Genomic DNA, 23,275 nt, shown 5'->3' on the forward strand with positions numbered 1-23,275 from the left:
TGGTGATAGGAAAACCTAACTATTGCTTGTCTTAAAAGCAGGGGAGAAGCTGAGTTGGGAATGATTGCATAAATTCTTGGAAACCCTCCTAATATCATGTTCATATTTCTGGAGAAGACAGCATTAAAGCTAATGAAATGTCTTTTGTGTGCAGTGGGTCAAAAATATGTATGATAGTCATAAAGTAAGTAATAACTCACTTAAGAAAAATATTTCTAAAAAAAAAAAATGATGTTGTTTAGAGTCATGAATGAAAGAAACTAGTGAAAAATGCAGTGTGTAGACCAGAGATCTCTTTGGGTATCAGGGAACTCATGGACCGGAATGGCCCATGGAAAAGCACGTTAATTACTTCCGTTTGGAATTTTCTTTATTATGTGTGGCTTTGGGTATACTCAGGATGGAAAGCACTTGGACAAATACTGTTGAATCTGAACTTGACAGCATACCAGAAATAGAATAAATATCAATGGATATAAGATCTACTCATCAAAGAAACTGAGAGGTGTTGGGTAGATTATAGGGAATCCATGAGGTCTTACTTCCTGTGAGGATTGGTAATTTGAAAGCTTTACGTAAAACCTATTACGTAAAACCACTGCTTCTCCCTAGGCAGGGAGCTACCTTAACCAGGCATCCACATACTCCCTGAAATTCTATACAAAACTTGTATATGTATTCTTCTGTGAAGAGAGCCATAGATTCCATCAGATTCTCCCCTGCCCCAAGAAGATAGGCTCATGTAAATTCCATCAAATTCTTGACAGGCCTGTGACTCCTTTGATTCCTTAAGCATCAACTATGTTTTACTGAGCCAAATGGGACTAAAGGGCTTCCTTCAGCAGATGTATAGTAGATAGATTGATAGAGAGATGATAGATTGATAGATAGATGATTGATAGATAGATAGATCTATATATCTATATTTATAATACATCTACATCTATATCTATATAAGCTGAAAGATTTTCCATATTTTATATATCCTGTAAAACTAAGTACAGGGGAGGAAGTGGTATTTTCAGGCAATCATATAGGTCTTTTGATGGCTAAAGATCCCTTTCACACTCAGATTAGATTTCATGCATAAGGTCCCTGATACTCATTTTGTCTTTCATACCCTTAGTTGCTGCCACTACTACTCTATTGATTGAGATCTATTCTTCTCCCCAAAGCTGGCAATGGAGTGAACTAAAGTATTGAGCTTCCCCTCTTGCTGGATGTAAAGATAAGCCTTTGGGTCATTTTGGTTTAATTTAGAGATTCACTAGTAATCTTTGCTGAAAACAAAAATAATAGACATTGAGCAATTATATAGTTCTTATAATCCTGGTCCTGATCAATAATTCCAAAACATTTCCAAATAGTAACTGGAAGCTCTTTAGGTTAATGCTTAGGCTTTTATTCCTGTGGGTTGGAGCTTACATACAGTGACTGCTACATGCTACTGGAGAATTATCTTTTAAGCAGAGACAATCTTTCATTGCTCCTGTAGAAACTGGATGCCTTCCGTTTTCTTTTTTCTCCCTTTCTTTGTGTGTATGCACCCACACACAGATACACAGACATATATACACATACCTCATTTAATCCTGCCTTAGAAAACCCTTTTCTTCATGCCCCTCTTCCAACCAGGTGAATTTTGTCATGGCAGAATTACTTCTGCTTCCTTACTTCAAGTGGCCTCAGTTCAGAGGCTCTTCAGGCTGTTCCTGGGCCTTTGTCTGGCTGTAAGAAGAGACATGGAGTCAAAGCCAATTCCCCTTCCTCACATTACCACTCACACACAAACTCTAACCTATACATTAATTGATTGCTTACTGGGTTCACAATCTTTATTTGTAATTTAGTTTGAATACTTTAATTATATAAGTTAACAGGATGCTGAACATGGATGACTCTTCAGGGAACAAAAGTTCTAAATGGGGTGAAGAGAAGAAAGCAAGTCTGAGTGAAGGTGGAAGAAGTGAGATAATAAGAAAGCAACAAGTGCCCTGGCTATTAGAGGATACTTGGCCATAATTACAGCTAAGTTCTCCACTTTGCCACTGGAGAATTATCTTTTAAGCAGAGACAATCTTTCATTGCTCCTTTAGACACTGGATGCTTTCTGTTTTCTTTTTTCTCTCTTTCTTTGCTTGTAAATAATTCCTTAAAAAGCTTAAGTGGGCTGGGTGTGGTGGCTCACACCTGTCATCCCAGCACTTTGGGAGGCCGAGGCGGGTGGATCACTTGAGGCCAGGAGTTCGAGACCAGCCCGGCTAACATGGTGAGACCCCTGTCTCTACTAAAACTACAAAAATTAGCCAGGCGTGGTGGCGAGTGCCTGTAATCTCAGCTACTCAGGAGGCTGAAGCAGGAGAATTGCTTGAACCTGGGAGGCAGAGGTTGCAGTGCTGGGATTGCGCCACTGCACTCCAGCCTGGGTGACAGAGCAAGATCCTGCCTAAAAAAAAAAAAAAAAATTAAGTGGATTTCCAGTCAGATAGCAAATTACCCTTTCATACACTCCCTCTGTTTTATATATATTTTATAATAGGTTAAGTGGGAAGAGAGATAGAGATGGGGAATGGGCAAAGAAGAGAGAAGTATAGTCCAGTTAAAACATGACAAACATTTTCATAGACTTGAAAAAAAAGCAACTAACGCTATGATTCAAGCTAAGCCCTAAACTTCACAGGCTCTAAGTCCCAAAGAAAGCATAGATGAACAGGGAGATAGCTCCTATCAGGTGAAAGGGACTAAAAGTGCTTCTCAAGAAAGAGACTGAAGCTAGCTTCACAACCTTATATCAAAGAAGAGCTCTAGAAAAGAAGCTAAACAAAAACTGCTGCCCAGCACTAACTAGCTTATCTGGAACTGCAGACCTAAAGAGGAAGAAAGACACAAATATAACCTTGCTAAACTAAGCAGCCTGTTGGCTCATTAACTGTGTCTGTGATATTCCTTGGTAACATAATAGAACAGAAAATCTGAAATACCACATTATGAGACCTGATTCTGTACTGAGGCCTTTGGCCAATGTAAGGAAACCCCAAAACTACCAGGTATGATAGAATAAGCATAGAGGAAGAAACAAAAACAAATAAACCAAATGTGCCTACAAACAGAAATTCCAAACATATAAATAAATGTTCAGCCAAGGGCTGGGCGCGGTGGCTCACACCTGTAATCCCAGAACTTTGGGAGGTCGATGTGGGCAGATCACCTGAGGTCAAGAGTTTGAGACCAGCCTGACCAACATGGAGAAACCCCATCTCTACTAAAAATACAAAAATTAGCAGGGTATGGTGGCACATGCTTGTAATCCCAGCTACTTGGGAGGCTGAGGCAGGAGAATCACTTGAACCTTGGAGGTGGAGGTTGTGGTAAGCCAAGATGGTGCCATTGTAATCCAGCCTGGGCAACAAGAACGAAACTCTATCTCAAAAAGAAAAAGAAAAAAGAAATGTTCAGCAGGCGTGGTGGCTCATGCCTGTAATGGCAGTACTTTGGGAGGCCAAGGCAAGAGGATTGCTTTAGCTCAGTAGTTTGAGACCAGCCCTGACAACATAGTGAGACCCTATCTCTACAAAAAATTAAAAAATTAGCTGGGTGTGGTGGCGCACTCCTGTAGTCCTAAGAGCTTGGGAAGTCCTGTAGTTTTTGAATCCTTGAGCCTGGGAGGTCAGGGCTCCAGTGACCATGGTCATGCCATTGGCATTCCAGCCTGGGTAACAGAGCAAGACCTTGTCTCAAAAAAAAAAAAGTTCAGAAAAAAATTAAAGTCAATAAGAATATGAATTCATTCTAGATTAATTTGGGGTATAATGTGATAAAGACTAAGTATTCTTAGGATGCACAAACAGATATATGACAGAATCATAAATTAAAAAGACCCAAAACCATGAAACAAAAATAGGTTGAAATAAAACAAGAACAGGTTTAAATAAAAAAGAACCAAGAGGCCAGGAGCGGTGGCTCACACCTGTAATCCCAGCACTTTGGGAGGCAGAGGCGGGTAGATCACAAGGTCAAGAGATCGAGATCATCCTGGCCAACATTGTGAAACCCCGTCTCTACTAAAAATACAAAAATTAGTTGGGCGTGGTGGCACGCGCCTGTGGTCCCAGCTACTCGAGAGGCTGAGGCAGGAGAATCGCTTAAACCCAGGAGGTGCAGTGAGCCTAGACTGCGCCACTGCACTCCAGCCTGGCACCTGGTGACAGAGGGAGACTCTGTCTCAAAAAAAAAAAAAAAAAAAAAAGAACCAAGAACCAATTATAAATCATTAAAATGAAAAAGTAGTAATTGGAATGAAAAATCCAATAGGATAAAATGTAGATAGCACAAGCAACAGAGAGAAACTATTCTAAGATCTATCTAGAACATTTACAAAAATTGACCAAATACTATATAGTTACATTAAACGTCAAAGGATACATCAGTCCATGCATCCTGACCATAATGAAATTAAATTAGAACTCAATAATGAGAGAGATTAAAAAAAAATACTTGGCCAGGCATGGTGGCTCATCCATGTAATCCCAGCACTTTGGGAGGCTGAGGTGGATGGATTGCTTGAGGCCAGGATCAGCCTGACCAACATGGTGAAACCCCATCTCTACTAAAAAAAAAAAAAAAAAAAAAAAAAAAAATTAGCTGGGTGCAATGGCAGATGCCTGTAGTCCCAGCTACTTGGGAGGCTGAAGCACGAGAAACACTTGAGCCTGGGAGGAAGAGGATGTAGTGAGCTGAGATCACGTCACTGCACTCCAGCCTGGGTGACAGAGCAAGACTGTTTCAAAACAAAAAACAAAAATAAAGCTCTACATCTTTTAGGACAAAATAATGCTCCCTAAAATAATGAGGTAAAAGGAAATCACAATGGAAATGATAAAATATTTAGAACTAAACAATCATGAAAGAATTATTAAAACCAAAACGCATAGGTAAATTAAAAATAAAACAACCAACAAAAATAGTTTAGAATAAATAAGTTATGCATTCAATTCATGAACCTGTAAAAGAATAACTAGAAAAGCCAAAAGAAGGAAGATAAATTTTAAAGTAAACTTTGTAAAAATATGAAAAAAAAACTTAAGGTTCAAGTGATAGCCTAAAATCTAGTTCTTTGGACAAAAACTAAATGAAAGGCAAACTATAAGTAAACCCAATTAAGCAAAAAAAAAAAAAAAAAAAAAAAAAAAAGAAAGCATGAAAAGGACACAACTAAAGTATATACATAGATATAACATTTACATTTACATTACTCAGGCATAGTTTATTGTTTAAATCTTCTGTTTCTTTACTTCTCTTTGCTGTTCTTGTGGTTTTTGAGATGGAGTCTTGCTCTGTCTCCCAGGCTGGAGTGCAATAGTGTCATCTTGGCTCACTATAGCCTCCACCTCCTGGGTTTAAGTGATTCTCCTGCCTCAGCCTCCCTAGTTGCTGGGATTACAGGAACTCACCATCACACCCAGCTAATTTTTGTAGTTTTAGTAGAGACAGGGTTTCACCATGTTGGCCAGGCTGGTCTCGAACTCCAGCTTCAAGTGATCCACCCTCCTCAGCCTCCCAAAGTGCTGAGATTACAGATCTGAGCCACCGTGCCCCACCATCTTTACTACTCTTTATGTTTTTCTGTGTTGAGTCTCCCATGATAGCTTCACGTTTTAAATTTTTTCCTTGTAATACTATCAAAGTCTGCTTACTATTTTGAATTTATATCCAAATTAACCTGTGGATTCAACACAACTCACAACAAAAAATCTCACAGATTTTTTTTTTCTGTGGAAAACGAATAAGAGTCAGGTCCCCAAATTCAGGACAGCTCATTCTGTCCTCTTTGCAAAGGGCCCAGAATGACCAAGATAATTGTGAAAAATAAAAGGAAGGTGACATTTACACTCCCTGATGTGAAGATGACTTATCAAACTATTGCAATTAAGACTGTGGAAGTTGGGTGAATGGCTCACATCTATAATCCCAACTATTTGGGAGGTTGAGGCAGGAGGATCACTTGAGGACAGGAGCTCAAAACCAGCCTGAACAACAAACATAGTGACATGTGTTTCTCCCTCTTTCTCAAAAAAAAAAAAAAAAAAAAAAAAAAAGATAGTGTACTATTGGCACACAATTACACAAACAGAACAGAATAGAAAGCCTTAAAGTATAAGAAAGCCTCGAAATACAGAAGAAACATTAAAAAAGCATAATGAGGAAACTATGGACTGTCTACCTAAGGGGCTGATACGGCTAGTTAAATAGGGGAAAAACATGAAACTACAACCTGCTTTGTGATCTTCTTGTTTTTAAGTTCCAAAAGATGAAAGGTCTATATGTGAAAAGCAAACTTTAGGGACCTTCACTGGCCAATCTGGAGGAAATCTGAGCATCAAAAAGAATAATGAAAGTAACAGATTATTACACTTTAAATTTTGTGTTTTGTTTTTTTTTTTTGAGACAGAGTTTCAGTTTTGTTACCCAGGCTGGAGTGCAATGGCACCATCTTGACTCATCACAACTTCTGCCTTCTGGGTTCAAATGATTCTCCTGCCTCAGCCTCCTGAGTAGCTGGGATTACAGGCATGCACCACCATGCCCTGCTAATTTTGTATTTTTAGTAGAGATGGGGTTTCTCCATGTTGGTCAGGCTGGTTTCAAACTCTCGACCTCAGGTGATCCACTCACCTCAGCCTCTCAAAGTGCTGGGATTACAGGCATGAGCCACTGTACCCAGCCACACTATGAATTAAAAAAAAAAAAAAAATCCATGTGTCCACAGTGACACTCCACAAAAGACAGAATCAATGAAAAAGGAAAAAAGCAGAGGTAGATTTTTTTTGTATAGAAGAATGCCGGCTAATAAGTATAGAAGGAATGATAGAAATTGAAAATCATTATTTTATAATCCCCAATATAATTAAGGCAAGGATCACTGATAGGTCATTATTAAATGGTTATTTGGAAACAGGGTATCAAATTATCACTCCATTAAATATTTATTAGTTTCAAAGAGGAAATGTACCTTTGCAATCGAAATATTTGGCAATCACAATCTTAACTAAGTGGTTGTCATAGCCTTTTTTTTTTTTTTGAGATAGGGTCTTGCTGTGTTGCCCATGTTGATGTGCAGTGGTGCAATCATAGCTTACTGTAGCCTTGAACTCCTGGCCTCAAGTAATCTTCTGCCTCAGCCTGCCAAAGTGCTGGGATTGAAGGTGTGAGCCACCACACCCAGCACATCATGTGTCTTTAGATATGATACAGTAGGAGGTATACACTGCGTGGTGTTTTGCTACAAATATCTGACTTGAATCTAATGATAAATAGTCACACAAAAAACCAGACTATGGGACAGTCTATAACTGGCCACTATTTAAGGATTTAATATTATGAGGAGCAGAATAAGGCAATAGTATTGTTTAAATTGAAGGAGACTACAGGCATATAACAGTCAGATGAAATCCATTAAATCTGGACTTTTAAAAAACATATATACCGAAAAGCCGCTGAGCTCTTGGCTGGTTGTTGCACGTCTAAAGGCCGAGCTGCCCCATGGCTAGGATGCCACGTGGAAGCCGAAGCCACACCTCCTGCCTGGCCCTTCCAGCCAGCTGGGCCCCTCAGATGAGAACTGCACCCAGGCCAGCACCAGCCGCTCAGCCACCAGCAGTGGCACCCCCATCTGCAGTTGGCTCTCCTGCTGCTGTGCCCCGGCAGCCAGGTCTGCTGGCCCAGATGGCAACCACTGCAGCTGGCATGGCTGTGGGCTCTCCTGTGGGGCACACACTGGGCCAGGCCATTACTGGGGGCTTCAGTGGAGGAAGTAATCCTGAGCCTTCGAGGCCTGACATCACTTACCAGGAACCTCAGGGAACCCAGCTGGCACAGCAGCAGCAGATTTGCTTCTGTGAGATCAAACAGTTTTTGGAGTGTACCCAGAACCAGCATGATATCAAGCTCTGTGAGGGTTTCAGTGAGATGCTGAAACAGTGCCGACTTGCAAACGGGTTGGCCTAATCAAGAAGTTCAACCTGGAGAAATGGAAAACCAGCTCTCATAACCAAGTTAATTGAATATAAAAATTTAATTAATAGTGAAGGTATAAAGTGTAGCCATCAATTAAATCTCTCCTGTCATTCCTAGCTTCCTTGCTTCAGAATTGAAATGGAAGGGGGTGTTCCTACTCTGTTGAATTTGGAGCTGGTCAAATGTTTGTGTGGCCTCCTTAAACTAGCTGTTATGATTTTATTCTTTGTGAGTTAATTAGAATAAAGTGATTTTCTTCCAAAAAAATGTATAAACCTTTTTCTTTGACAATTTAGGAAATCTGAGTGTGTAAAGAATGTTGGAAGTTGTGTTGAATTAATGTTTGTTTTCCCCCTCAGGTGTGGTAATGATGCTGTGGATATGTAGGAGAATGTCATTGTTTCCTGGGAAATATGCTGAAATATTTATCTTTTTTTTTTCTTTTTTTGAGACACTGTCTCGCTCTGTCCCCCAGCCTGGAGTGAAGTGGCTTGATCTTAGCTCACTGCAACCTCTGCTTCCTGGGTTCAAGTGATTCTTGTGCCTCAGACTCCCAAGTAGCTGGAATTAACAGACGCACATCACCACACCCGGCTAATTTTTGTATTTTTAGTAGAGACATGATTTCACCATGTTGGCCAGGCTGGTCTCGAACTCCTGGCTTCAAATGATCTGTCCACCTCAGCCTCCTAAAGTGCTGGGATTACAGGTGTAAGCCACTGTGCCCTGCCAAGATACACTGAAATATTTAGAGGTAAAATATCACAATGCCTACACTCATTTTCAGATGGTTTGTCAAAAAGGAAAAAATATACATAGAGACAGGGAGAGAGCGAATGTGTCTAGATGTTAATAGTTGATAAATACAGGTGAGAGGTATAACAGTATTCATTTGACTGTTCAACTTTTCTCTGGGTTTGAAATTCTGCAAAATAAACAAGAATATTTTTGAAGATAGAAAATTAGAGAATAATAATAAAACAGTTTTATGAATTTAGTTGTTCTTAAGAGAAACAACATTTACAAACCACAACAAAAAAATCTTGACAAATTTTGCTGTTTTAAAACTAAAACTTCGGCTGGACACGGTGGTTCATGCCTATAATCCCGACACTTTGGGAGGCTGAGGTGGGTGGATCACCTGAGGTCAGGAGTTTGAGACCAGCCTGACCAATATGGTGAAACCCCGTCTCTACTAAAAATACAAAAATCAGCCAGGCGTGGTGGTGTGCACCTGTAGTGCCAGCTACTCAGGAGGCTGAGACAGGAGAATTGCTTGAACCCAGGAGGCGGAGGTTGCAGTGAGCCAAGATCATGCCACTGCACTCCAACCTGGGCAACAAAGCAAGACACCATCTCAAAACAAAACAAAGAAACAAAGATAAACAGAACAACAACAACAAAAAAACAAAAACTTCTATGCTACAAAATATAAAGCAGTAAAAGAGATACGCTTGCCTGTAAAAAGATATTTACTATATATAACGAACAAAGGATCAGTATCTAGAATATATAAATAGATTCTATGCAAAGAAAAAGGAGAGATGGGGCCAAATTACCCAATAGAAAAATTGGTACATGGGCCAGGTGTGGTGGCTCATGCCCATAACTGAAGCACTTTGGGAGGCCAAGGCAGGAAAATTAGCCAGATGTGGTGGTACATGCCTGTAGTCTCAGCTACTCAGGAGGCCAAGGTGAGAGGATTGCTTGAGCCCAGGAGGTCAAGGCTGCAGTGAACTACTATAATCACACCACTGCACTCCAGCCTGGCCAACAGAGAGAGAACCCAACTCTAAAAGAAAAGAGAGAGAGAGGAAAAAAAAGGAAGATTGGCAAAGAATCTGCATAATCAATTTACAACAGGAAACTGAAATGGCTAATAACACAAGAAAGATGTTTGCTCAATTAAAAATTTTAATTAGGGAATTAAAAAACAAAACACTATAAAATGTTATAATAAAATTATAATATGTGTTATGAGATTATTAATACAATGTTATAGTAAAATGTGTAAATACATAGTACAATTATTATATTTAAAAGGCTCACAGTATCAGACTTTTTTTCTTCCCTTATCTTCTGATAAAATAGGAATTTTTATACACTGCTGGTGGGAGTACACACTGGTTAAAAAACATTTTAGGCCAGGTGCAGTAGCTCATGCCTGTAATCACAACATTTTGGGAGGGTGAGGCAGGAGGGTCACTTGAGTTTAGGAGTTCAAGACCAGTCTGAGCAACATAGTGAGATCTCATTTCTACTAAAAAGAAAATAGCCAGGCATGGTGGTGCACACCTGGATTCCCAGCTAACTTGGGAGGCTGAAGCAGGAGGATTGCTTAAGCTCAGAAGTTGAAACTCTCCACTGCACTCCAGCCTGGGTAACAGAGTGAGACCTTGTCTCAAAAAAAAAAAAAATTAGAAATTAATTCCTTAACACTTAGTAATCTAGGAGATACATATATCTTATAACTCAGCAACTATATCTGCAGATAGTTTCATTTCCTACTGTTCTTTCTCGTCCTCATGGTGCTTCGGCCACATTGCCTTCCTTGTGGTTCCTTGATCCTTTCAAGAAAGCGCCCATCTTGGGGCTTTTTCATTAGCTGTTCTCTCCACTAATCTTGATTCTTTACTTTCTTCAGGACTCTGCTCAAGTGTCACCTTTTCAGAAAAGCCTTTCCTGACTCACCCTATTTTAAAGATTACTCCATCCCTTCATTCTCTATGCCTTTAACTTGCTTTATGTATTTGATATATATCAATTTACTTTCTGTCTCCCACCCTTCCTGATGGTAGATTGGATCATTGTTTTCAAGTCTTAAAAAAAAAATTGTTTTTTAATTGAGATGGGGTCTCGCTTTATTGCCCAGGCTGGTCTTGAACTTCTGAGCTCAAGCAATCCTGCCGCCTCAGTTTACCAAAATGCTGGGATGATAGGAGTGAGCCACCGCACCTGGCCTGTTGTTCTCAATTCTTGACTGCCTCAGCCCAATATTAGATTATCCAGCCATGCTCTTCACCACGTGACTTTGCAAAGCCTCCCACTATAGTTGATGGAATATATTTCTCTGCTCCCTTGATGTTAGGCATAGCACAGCATGCTTTGGCTAATGGAATGTAAGCAGAAGGGACTGTGAAAATCCTGAGTTGAGACCTTAAAAGGAATTATGAATTTCTACCTACCTCTCTTGTACTTCTGTCACCCACTGTGGAAAGAATGTATCTCAGGCAGGCAACTTGTCCTGGAATGATGAAGACATGTGAAGCAGACATAAACTTGATCAAAGATTGGAATCCAGCTTTGCCCAGCCAAACATAGACAAGCCCAGTCAAGATCAGCCAAACTTTGTCTGATCTGCAGACCTGTGAGTGAGAAAAATAAACGTCTGTTATTGTATGCTACTGAGAACATTTGAAGTATTTATTGTGCAGCATTGTTGCAGCAATGCAGCTGACTAACATATTACCCTCCCCCACCGCCCCTGAATGTAAACTTCAGGACAGAGGTGTTTTACAGTTTTGTTCACTGGTGTGTGCTCAATGAGTTGAACAATGTCTAGTATGCATGGGTGTTTAACAAATATTTGTTGAACAAACTAATTAATGCATTTGTGCTAAAGCCATAAAACTACTTATAATCCCAAAGGGCAAGGCAAGGGTTCAAGTGTGCAAAGAAACAGATATAATTGGCTCTGTGATAAATGTAGTCAGAGCTGGCACCAATGTATAGTGAATGCCCCCTGCTATCAAATGAACAAGCAGCTTAAACGGGCAATAGATACATATGAAACCAAAGAATAATTGATAAGAGGATCAGAAATAGAAGGTTCCACAATAAGATATTTACTCAAATACTACTCCTGGAAATAGATGCTATGTGCTGCAAAGAAAAATTTGCACTGAGACAAAGGATCTTTAGACAATGCAGTTTTTACTTCCTGGGCTGCAAGAAGGGTACTCTCACTAGCCATCTTGCCACAAGAGTGCAATGAATAAAGGAAAACAGACAAATTTATCCCTTACGCATTTGGGGTTGTCCTTACTGCTGTATCTGATCTCCACTGGCTGCAGTCAGACCTCACAATCTAAACTAAAACTGATTGGCTAACAACTTAAAACTTTTTTTAAACAGGTAAAAGCAATGGAGAGCTGGGACATGCCTGTGAGCATGTGCAGCACAGATATCTTGGTTAATGTACAAGGACATAGAGTGTACTATGTGCCTGTGAGCATGGCATGTCTAACAGCTACATAGGATAGGGCCTAACAAAGTTATTAGCACACTTATTCTTTAACAAGAAAGGAAACTTTAAAAAGGAACTTTTATACTTCCCACAATTATCATCATCTCTGAATTGGAGACTATTTTCAAAAATAGATGGGGCATCAGCCCAGTGTCCCACAGAATAAAGGAAATGGCTATTGTCATCCATGAGCTGGCTAGTGGCAAACACGGAAGTCAAGGAGGCCTTATAAAAGAGCCCAACATATACAGATAAATCAGGGGAGCAAATGTTAAAGAATAAAGGAAAAAGTGAGTTCAGGTAAAGAGTATAAGGCATTTTTGAACTATTGTAACTTTTCTCTTAAGTATGAAATTATTTCCTGATTTTTTGTAACAAGTAAGAAATGGTGGCTGGATGCGGTGGCTCACAACTGTAATCCCAGCACTCTGGAAGGCTGAGGTGGATGGCTCACCTGAGGTCAGGAGTTTAAGACCAGCCTGGCCAACATGGCAAAACCCCATCTCTACTAAAAATACAAAAATTAGCCAGGCGTGGTGGAGCACACCTGTAATCCCAGCTACTCCAGAGGCTGAGACAGGAGAATTGCTTGAACCTGAGAGACAGAGGTAGCAGTGAGCTGAGATCACGCCACTGCATTCCAGCCTGGGTGACAGAGCAAGACTCCGTCTCAAAAAAAAAAAAAAAGTTTGTTCCAGTATTTCCAGAAAGAAACCAAATATGACTAATCCTAAACATGACAACTTTTGTGGTCTTGAATTACTTAGGTAGCAATTGTCTAGTTTTTATGTGGTGGGACAATGGTACATATATTGCCAGAATGACTATAGGCAGATTGCTTCCCACCAGAATGATCTTCTCCTATCTGCTGTTTGTACATTCTTTTCTTTTTCTTTTTTGAGACAGAGTCTCGCACTGTCGCCTAGGCTGTAGTGCAGTGGCATGATCTTGGTTCACTTGGCTTGACTACAGGTGTGTGCCACCACGCCCAGCTAATTTTTTTGTATTTTTAGTAGAGATGGGGTTTCACCATGTTGGCCAGGATGGTCTCGATCTCCTGACCTCGTGATTTGCCTGTCTTGGCCTCCCAAAGTGCTGGGATTACAGGCGTGAGCCACCATACCTAGCCCTGTGTGTTCTTTACACTGTCCTTTGACATAACTGGAGGTTTGTTGAGGAATTATCAGACTGTTTCTCTTGGAAGTTTATCATCTCCCTTAGGTGCTGTGATTAAGAATCACTACAGTTTTGAGCAAGTAGTAGGTTCTGCCTCTTTAGTTGGGTGTCCAATGTCCAGAAGTCAATCCTAGACAAAGATTCAAGTACATGTAGGTTATTTGAAAGGTACAGATGGAATGGTGTGGGGAGTTGATGCCCCAAATGGCATCAATCCTTCTTCCTTTTCATACTTTTGTCTCCATCTCAGGATGTTAAGTCAAACATAAGGTGGGAAAGAGGAGAGAGGAAGTGAGGAAAGTGAAAAAGGGAAATAAGGCAACCAATAAAGGATGCATTATCAAGCTTGCTGCCACTATGGTCAATAAGAGCTTGATCCTGCAGAGATAATGGGAGCAACATAAAATCCATGCTTCAGAGTTATACCTCCCACACACAGGGGCAGGGATCTGCTTGAGGGCTATTCAGAGCCAGATATTAATTCCCTAGAACATCTGGGCCAGCTTAGGCAGAGAATCCTTTCCTGTCTCCAGTGAAAGTCTTTAGGAAAACAGATGCAGATGTTGGCTACTGGAAGTCTGCCAGAAAACACGCAAGCGTTAAGGCCCACAGGATATAGGTAGAGAACTGAAAGCATCTACTACTAGGTCTAAGAAGGTCTATAGGACACTCACTGGCGAGCAAAGGACCCAGTAGCACTAGGGCCCAGAAAGGCAACTCAAATTAAAGATACTATACAGTGCTCTTGACAAATAGAAATCATCTACCTTAGTTGAAACAAAAGAAAACAAAACAAAAACAAAAAACCAAAAAACAAAACAAAAACAACAACAAAAAAGGAAATGAGAATTAGGACATATATAGAGTTATTATAAATGAATTCAATAGAAAAAATACAAACATTCCAAATTATCATAAGAAATACAAACAAAAATAAAGGAAAGGAAACACAGATCACATTTTGAAAATAATTAAAGCTATAGACATGAAAAGCATATCCTAATAATATGATATGTTCCAAACCAAATACAATTCATATAAATATATGTGAATATTTGCGAGTTTCTCTAAAGAAAGGCTGCCCATAAAAAATTTTTAAAACATTTTTAGGCTGGGCACAGTGGCTCATGACTGTGTTCCCAGAATTTTGGGAGGTTGAGATGGGTGGATCACATGAGGTCGGGAGTTTGAGACCAGCCTGGCCAACATGGTGAAACCCCGTCTCTACTAAAAATATAAAAATTATGAATTCACAGGTTTGACTTAAAAAAAAAAAGTAAGAAAAAAATATATATATAAATTAGCCAGGCATGGTGGCACATGCCTGTAATCCCAGTGACTCAGGAGGCTGAGGCAGGAGAATCACTTGAACCTGGGAGGCAGAGGTTGCAGCAAGCCAAGTGCATCCAGCCTGGGCAACAGAATAAGACCCTGTCTCAAAAAAAAAATTAATAAATAAAAATTAAGAAGAAAAAAAGGGAATACTTAATATTATCTAGATCATCTAGTAGGCAGGGAGCAGTGGATTATATCTGTAATCCCAACACATTGGGAGGCTGAGGTGGGAGAACTGTTTGCGGCCAGGAGTTCAAGATCAGCTTGGAGCAACATAGCAAGATCCTAACTCTACAAAAAAAAACAAAAAAACAAAAAGCACATATAAAAGGAAAAATTGACAAATTGCATTTCATGAAAATGAAAAACTTCTGCAAAAGACCCCATTAGGAAGAGGGAAAACAGGCTAAGCACAGTGGCTCACACCTGTAATCCCAGCACTTTGGGAGGCCAAGATGGCTGGATCACCTGAGGTCAGGAGTTCGAGACCAACTTGGCCAACGTGGTGAAACCCTGTATCTACTAAAAATACAAAAGTTAGCTGGGCATAGTGATATGTGCCTATAATCCCAGCTACCTGGGAGGCTGAGACAGGAGAATCATTTGAACCCGGAAGGTGGAGGTTGCAGTAAGCTGAGATCATGCCACTGCACTCCAGCCTGGGGAACAAACAGCAAAACTCCGTCAAAAAAAAGAAGAAGAAGAAGAAGAGGAGAAACAAGCTATAGAGTGGAAGAAAATATTTGCAAACCACATCTGACAAAGGACTAGGACATATAAAGAACTCTCAAACCTTAGCAATGAAAACAGCACACAAAGGAAACAATCCAATGAGAATGGGCAAATACATGAACAGGCATCTCACCAAAGAGGATATACAAATGGCAAAGAAACACATGAAAAGATATTCAATATCAATAAACATTAGAAAAACGCAAATTAAAAACCACAGTGAGACATCACTACACGTCTATTAGAATGGCTAAAATAAAAACTAGTGATATCACTAAATGCTTTGGAGGATACAGAGAAACCAGATTACACATATATTGCTGGTGAGAATGTTAAATAGTACAAGCCACTCTGGAAAACAGTTTGGCAGTCTCTTATAAACTAAACATGCAATTACTATATAACCCAGCAATTGCACTCTTGGGCATTTATCCCAGAGAAGAGAAAACTTACATTCACACACACAAAAACATATACATGAATGGTCATAGCAGTTTTGTTCATAATAGCCCCAAACTGGAAACACTCTAAATGCCCTTCAATGGGTGAATGGTTAAACTGTGGTACATAAATACCATGGAATATCCTACTCAGGAATAAAAGGAACAAATAATTAATACTCACAACTTTGATGGATCTCAAGGAAATTATATTGGGTGAAAAAGCCAACCTTAAAGGTTTTATATTTATGATTCCATTTATAAAATAGACTTGAAATGACAAAATTTCAGATATAAAGAAAAAATGTGTGGTTGTCAAGGGTTAGGAATTAGGGGATGGAAGAAGGACAAAAGGGAGTTGTGGTTATTAAAGAACAAGAGGAGCTCCTTGTCTTGATGAAACTGTTCTGTATCTTCACTGTAGTGGTGGATACACAAACCTACATGTAATCAAATTGCATATAACTAAATACAATAAAGCTTCTAGAAGAAAATAGTATCTCCATGACATCAGGGTAAGCAAAGATTTCTTAAACAGGACCCACACACAAAAGTAACAGTAACCAGGAAAGATCATTTGATACTTTGGACTTCATTAAGTACTCCTGGCCGGGAGTGGTGGCTCACGCCTGTAATCCCAGCACTTTGAGAGGCAGAGACAGGCGGATCACGAGGTCAGGAGTTCAAGACCAGCCTGGCCAACATGGTGAAACTCCGTCTCTACTAAAAATTCAAAAATTAGCTGGGCATGGTGGTGCACACCTGTAATTCCAGCTACTTGGGAGATTCAGGCAGGAGAATTTCTTGAACTGGGACCTGGGAGGTAGAGGTTGCAGTGAGGCCAAGATTGCACCACTGCACTCCAACCTGGGCTAAAGATCGAGACTCCATCTCAAAAAAAAAAAAAAGATTAAGTACTTCTTTTTGTTGTTGTTGTTGGAGTCTTGCTGTGTTGCCCAGACTGGAGCACAGGGGTGCCATCTGTGCTGACTGCAACCTCTGCCTCACAGGTGGTTCAAGTGATTCTCCTGCTGTAGCCTCCCAAGTAGCTGAGATTACAGGTGCATGCCACCACATCCAGCTAATTTATGTATTTTTTAGTAGAGACGGGGTTCATTCACCATGTTGACCAGGCTGGTCTGGAACCCCTGACCTCAAGGGATCCACCCTCCTTGGCCTCCCAAAGTGCTGGGATGACAGGTGTAAGCCACCGTGCTCAGCCAGGCAAACACTAACATTTTTGATAAGACAATCTTAGAGTTGGGAACATAAATTGGTACTGCCTCTATAGAAGGAAATTTAACAGCAACAATAGAAATGTTTAAATGTTTAAAATGTACTCTTCAATTCAATTCCTAGATATTTAATCCTAAAGATAAATTCATACATATGGAAAGTGATTTACATTTGCAGTCATTCACTTAAGGATTATTGGTAAATCTGTAAACAACATAGTCTATTATAGGAGACTGAAAAATAAATAAGTCAATAGAATACCATTAAACTGTTGAGAACAAGGAGGCTTTTTTTTCCTTTTTTTTTTTTTTTTTGAGACGGAGTTTCACTCTTGTTGCCCAGGCTGGAGTGCAATGGTGCGGTCTTGGCTCACTGCAACCTCCACCTCTCAGGTTCAAGCAATTCTGCTGCCTCAGCCTCCCAAGTAGCTAGGATTACAGGCAGGGATTACAGAGACCTGCCACCATGCCCGGCTAATTTTTTTGTATTTTCAGTAGAGACAGGGTTTCATCATGTTGGCCAGGCTGGTCTCAAATGCCTGACCTCAGGTGATCTGTCCGCCTCGGCCTCCTGAAGTGCTGGATTACAGGTGTGAGCCATGGCGCCCGGCCAAGGAAGCCTTTTTATTTTTATTTTTATTTATTTTTTTAAAGATGGGGTTTCACCATGATAGCCAGGCTGGTCTTGAACTCCTGACCTCAGGTGATCCACCCACCTCGGCCTCCCAAAGTGCTAGGATTATAGGCGTGAGCCACCATACCCAGCCAGGAAGCTTTTTATGAATCAGTAAGGAAATGTTAAAGACAAAAAATTTTAAGGTGAAAAAAGAATTATATGTAATGTATACTTTTTATTAAAAAATTTTAAAGTTTGAAAATTTTTAATTTTAGAAACAGGGTCCTGCTCTGTCACCCAAGCCAGGGTGTATGGCCCAATCATAGCTCACTGCAGGCTCCAACTCCTGGGCTCAAGCAATCCTCCTCCTCAGTCTCCTGAGTAGCTAATATGACAAATGTGCACCACCATGCCCAGCTAATTTTTTAAAAAACATTTTACATGTGTGACTGGGAATTCACATGGAGGTCAAAGTGGAAGCAAGTGTGAGAGGGTCTAGCAGAAGGAAAAATGGACCCAAAGCGTTTGAGTCCATTGGCAAGTTAGGCCTGGCCTTAGCTGTTGCAGGAGGCGTAGTGAACTCTGCCTTACATAATGTGAATGCTGGGCACAGAGTTGTCATCTTTGACTGATTCTGTGGAGTATGGGACAATTGTGGTAGAGGAAAGAACTCACTTTCTCATCCCACAGGTACAGAAACCAATTACCTTTGTTGTTCTCGACCACTTAAGGTGTCAGTCATCACTGGTAGCAAAGAGTCACAAAATGTCAACATCCCACTGTGCATCCTCTTCTTGCCTGTCCCTAGCCAGCTTTCTCACATCTTTACCAGCATTGGAGAGGGCTGTGATGAGCCTGTGCTGCCATCCATCACTACAGACATCCTCAAGTAGGTGGTGGCTGGCTTTGAGGCTGCAGAAGCAATCACTCAGAGAGAACTGTGTCCAAGCAGGTGAGTGACAACTTTACAGAGCGAGCAGCCACTTTTTGGCTCATCGAGGACTCGTAGAGCCTCAGAGAAGGAGTTCATAGAAGCGGTGCAAGCCAAATAGATGGCTCAGCAGGAAGCAGAGAGTGCTAGATTTGTGGTAGAAAAGGCTGAGCAGCAGAAAAAGGCGGCCATCATATCAGTCGAGGGCAACTCCAAGGCAGCCAAACTGATCGCCACCTCACTTGCCCACCGCAGGGACCGTCCTGATGGCGCCATGCCAGCTGGAAGCCAGGGGAACACCGTGGCGTGCCAGCTCTCATGCTCCTGCGGCGGAGCAGTACCTGCTCCTCCACCTGCCCCAGTGAGGGTCCACCCTCCCTGCGCCTGCACAAGCCAACTGGGCCACAGCCCCAATGATTCTGAATACCGCCTTCCTTCTCCCCCAACCCCAGAAATCACTGTGAAATTTCAAGATTGACTTAAAGTGAAGGAAATAAAAGTAAATCACTTCAGGCTGGGTGCGGTGGCTCACTCCTGTAATCCCAGCACTTTGGGAGGCCCAGGTGAGCAGATCACTTGAGGTCAGGAGCTCAAGACCAACCTGGCCAACATGGTACTAAAAATGCAAAAATTAGCTGGGCGTACTATGTCTGTAGTCCTAGCAACTTGGGAGGCTGAGGCAGGAGAATCACTTGAACCCGGGAGACAGAGGTTGCAGTAAGTTGAGATTGCACCACTGCGGTCCTGGGTGACAGAGCAAGACTCCATCTAAAAAAAAAAACAAAAGGAGGACAGGGTTTTGCTGTGTTGTCCAAGCCAGTCTTGAACTCGTGACCTCAAGTAATCCTCCCACTTCGGCCTCCCAAAGTACTGAGATTATAGGTGTGGGCCACTGCGCCTGACCAGACTTAGCCAGAATTACATCATAACATTTATATATACACAAATATATGCATATATATACCACACATTTTTTAAAGGTAAAAAAGAATTGCCTATATACACATACATTTTATATGTATATATACATTTAAAGGGGACAATGAATTGTATATATATACATATAATATGTGTATATATAAATATGTAAAATATGAAATTTTGATTAAAATTAAGACTTAAGTGTTAAAAAAACAACCACCACCAAAACACAAAAGCCAAGCCTATCCTCTTACTTCTAGGTTGCTTCTCTTCACTTCATACTGCGTATCACTTGGTTAAATTTCTAAAATGCCAGCCTTCATCAGTTTATTAAAATGTGATATTCTGATTCAGTAGATTCTGGGTGAGACTGGTGGGACTGGGATCTGAGATCTGAGGTTCTGTGTTTTCTTTTTTTTTTTTTTTTTGGTTTTTTGTTCTTTGGGGTTTTTTTTTATTAGAGGCGGGGTATTGCTCTGTTGCTCAGGCTGGAGAGTGCAGTGGTGCAATCACACCTCACTACAGCTTCAACCTACCCTCCCACCTCAGCCTCCCAGGTAGCTGGGACTACAGGAATGTGTCACTATGCTCAGCTAATTTTTGTATTTTTTGTAGACATGGAGTTTCTTTTGCCATATTGCCCAGGCTGGTCTTGAACTCCTGAGCTCAAGTGACCCACCTGCCCAGGGCCTCTTGAGAATCACAGGCGTGAGCCACCATGTTTGGCTGGTTCTGCAATTCTAACAGCTCCTGAGTGATGCTTCTTTTGAGTAGGAAAGAGCTAGAATATACAGCCTTTGAATTCACATCACATTTACTATATGCAACTTTGTTTTATAATGTGTGAATATCTTGCCTACTCACTTGCATTTTAAATTCCAAGAAAGCTTCTAGAAGTGCTTGAACAGCTGATTATTCTTTCCTTCTCAAAACATTTTTTCCTTCTGCTTCCCTAACATTACAGTCCCCTACTTTTGCTTGTACCTCAATGGCCTCACCTTTCAATCTTTGCATATGCTTAATAAGTAAATAAATCTTTATGCAGACTCATTACCTACTATTAAGTATAATATATACTGATGTGAACACCGTGCCATAGCTCCTGAATGATTCCAGAGAGCCTTTCTCAGACTGTGTCCCTCAATAAGGGTTTACATATTTTGTAGGTAGGACAATAGCCTTATGAATGAAGTCTTGGTGATGCAGACAGAAACTTAGAGATTCCAAGTCAAATACTCATTAGTTAGATTAAATATAATTTTGCTACAGTTTGAGGATTACAGTAGGTCACATTATATTAATCTTAAAGTATTTGTTGGGCTGGATCTTGCAATATGTATTTTTTAAAAGGCTTTATTTATTTATTTATTTATTTTTGAGACAGAATCTTGCTCAGTCACCCAGGCTGGAGTACAGTGGCACAATCTTGGCTCACTGCAACCTCCACCTCCTGGGTTCAGGCGATTCTCCTGCCTCAGGCTCCTGAGTAGCTAGGACTACAGGAACGTGTCAACATGCCCAGCTAATTTTTTGCATTTTTAGTAGAGAGGTGGTTTCACCATGTTAGCCAGGATGGTCTTGATCTCCTGACCTCGCGATCCACCCACCTCAGCCTCCCAAAGTGCTGGGATTACAGGCGTGAGCCCCAGCGCCTGGCCAAAAGACTTTATTTTTTAGAGCAGTTTTGGAGCAGCAAAATTAAGCGGACAGAGATTTCCAACATATCCCCTGCCCTCCTCACAATATATTTTATGCATGAATAGTTAGAATGTTTTCAGTTGTATATAATGAGACCTAATTCACACCAGCTAAAACAATATAGAATTTTATTATCTTGCAAAACAAAGTCCAGTGATTAGGGTGTCTAGAGCCATGCTCTGGCTCCATTTCTGTGCTATTCTCTCAGCTCTGCCTTCCTCAGAGTGTAGGGTTCATCCTTAAATGGCTTTACTCTTGGCCACATGATGGCTGCTAGGAGCAGTAGCGGTAAACATGTATCTTTATTCAAGTATAGATGGAAAGAAAGGAAACCTCTTACCTACTATTGAATGTAAGACTTTCCCTTCAGTTTGATTGGTCAATGTAGGTTCTCCCCCAGATCAATAATAGTCACCATAACAATGCTACGTACTGATTGCCTTAAGTCCAGTTCTGGAGCAAGTAACAAACATTGGCATGGAAGTAGGAATGCTATGCTTTCACTAGTCATAATCAAACAGCTAGGGCTAGGGATAAGGTGAGCCTCAAAGAATTATATAGAATTCATGGAAGGGAGGAGGAAGTTGAACAAAAACCAAGTTCTTTAGGAAGGAGAAGGGGAACATAAATTCTGAAATTAACTAAGATACATTACTATGTTAATAATAATAGTATAATAGCTTTTTTTTTTTTTTGAGACAAATCTTACTCTGTCGCCCATGCTGGAGTGCAGTGGCGCAATCTTGGCTCACTGTAACCTCCACCTCCCAGGTTCAGTTGATTCTCCTGCCTCAGCCTCCTGAGTAGCTGGGACTACTGGCACATGGCACCACATCCCCCTAATTTTTTGTATTTTTAGTAGAGACGGGGTTTCACCGTGTTAGCCAGAATGGTGTCGATTTCCTGACCTCATGATCTGCCCACTTTGGCCTCCCAAGTATAATAGCTTTTATAATAAATTTGTTGCTTGTTCTCTACATAGTTAGCCTCAGAGTGAGATGTATGCTGATATATTTGATAGTGAAATCTTAATTTCAAGTGCCAAAAAGTATGAGCTCTGCTGATTCTGGACACAGAGTCTTAATTTATGAAAAAGTACCATTATATCCAGCTTTCTGGGAGAACCCAGTTCTATCATTGAACTCAACAGATATTCTGCCTATTTCTATGTTTTCATTAACACAGCCCCAAATTATGTGAAAACTGACATCTATGCCCAATTGATTATAAAGACATGAGAAATCCTACTTCTTTTTTTTTTTGGAGTCAGAGTCTTGTTTTGTCATCTAGGCGAGAGTGCAATGATGCAATCTTGGCTCACTGCAACCTCTGCCTCCCAGATTCAAGCAATTCTCCTGCCTCAGCCTCCTGAGTAGCCAGGATTACAGGCATATGCCACCATGCCCAGCTAATGTTTGTATTTTTAGTATAGATGGGGTTTCACTATGTTGGCCAAGCTGGTCTCAAACTCCTGACCTCAGGTGATCTGCCCACCTCAGCCTTCCAAAGTGCTGAAATTACAGGTGTAAGCCACCTCATCCTGCTGGAGAAATCCTATTTCTCTGCCTAAACTTGAGTAGAGGTTTCTAAAGTTTAAAATAGAATTTAAACCCTGTCCTCATCTTCCTCTGCTTAGGTATCATACTCTCAAGGATTGGTTTATGTAATAGATTTTATATTGAAGGTATTCAAGCAGAAGCTGTACCAATGTTATTGATGGTACTGATACATCTGATAAAAGACTGGTCCAGAGAATCTCTCGATCCAGTTGATCGAGAGAATTAACTCGATAGTTTTAAACAATACAGATTCCATATCCTGACCATACTTAATCAGAATCTCTAAGAAGTACTACTAATAATTTTTTACAGCCAATCCAGGACCAGCTCCTGGGCAATTACTTAGGAATCCCTGGACTGAGTTTCCTAAAAG

At 40.6% G+C, this 23,275-nt stretch overlaps 1 protein-coding gene and 1 pseudogene across 1 annotated transcript; both read left to right on the plus strand.

Moving 5' to 3' along the window:
- Positions 1-7,548: 7,548 nt before the first annotated feature.
- LOC105716568 (coiled-coil-helix-coiled-coil-helix domain-containing protein 2-like) lies at positions 7,549-8,046 on the plus strand. The gene has a single exon (XM_064382300.1). It carries the CDS (start codon positions 7,549-7,551, stop codon positions 8,002-8,004), a length of 456 nt encoding a protein of 151 aa, XP_064238370.1. The 3' UTR covers positions 8,005-8,046.
- Positions 8,047-18,254: 10,208 nt separating this feature from the next.
- LOC105716627 (prohibitin 1-like) lies at positions 18,255-19,089 on the plus strand (annotated as a pseudogene).
- The last annotated feature ends 4,186 nt before the right edge of the window (positions 19,090-23,275 follow it).

Source organism: Aotus nancymaae, unplaced genomic scaffold (genome assembly GCF_030222135.1).
Source record: "Aotus nancymaae isolate 86718 unplaced genomic scaffold, 86718_ANA_hifiasm-v0.15.2.pri h1tg000003l, whole genome shotgun sequence".
NCBI classification, from domain to species: domain Eukaryota; kingdom Metazoa; phylum Chordata; class Mammalia; order Primates; family Aotidae; genus Aotus; species Aotus nancymaae.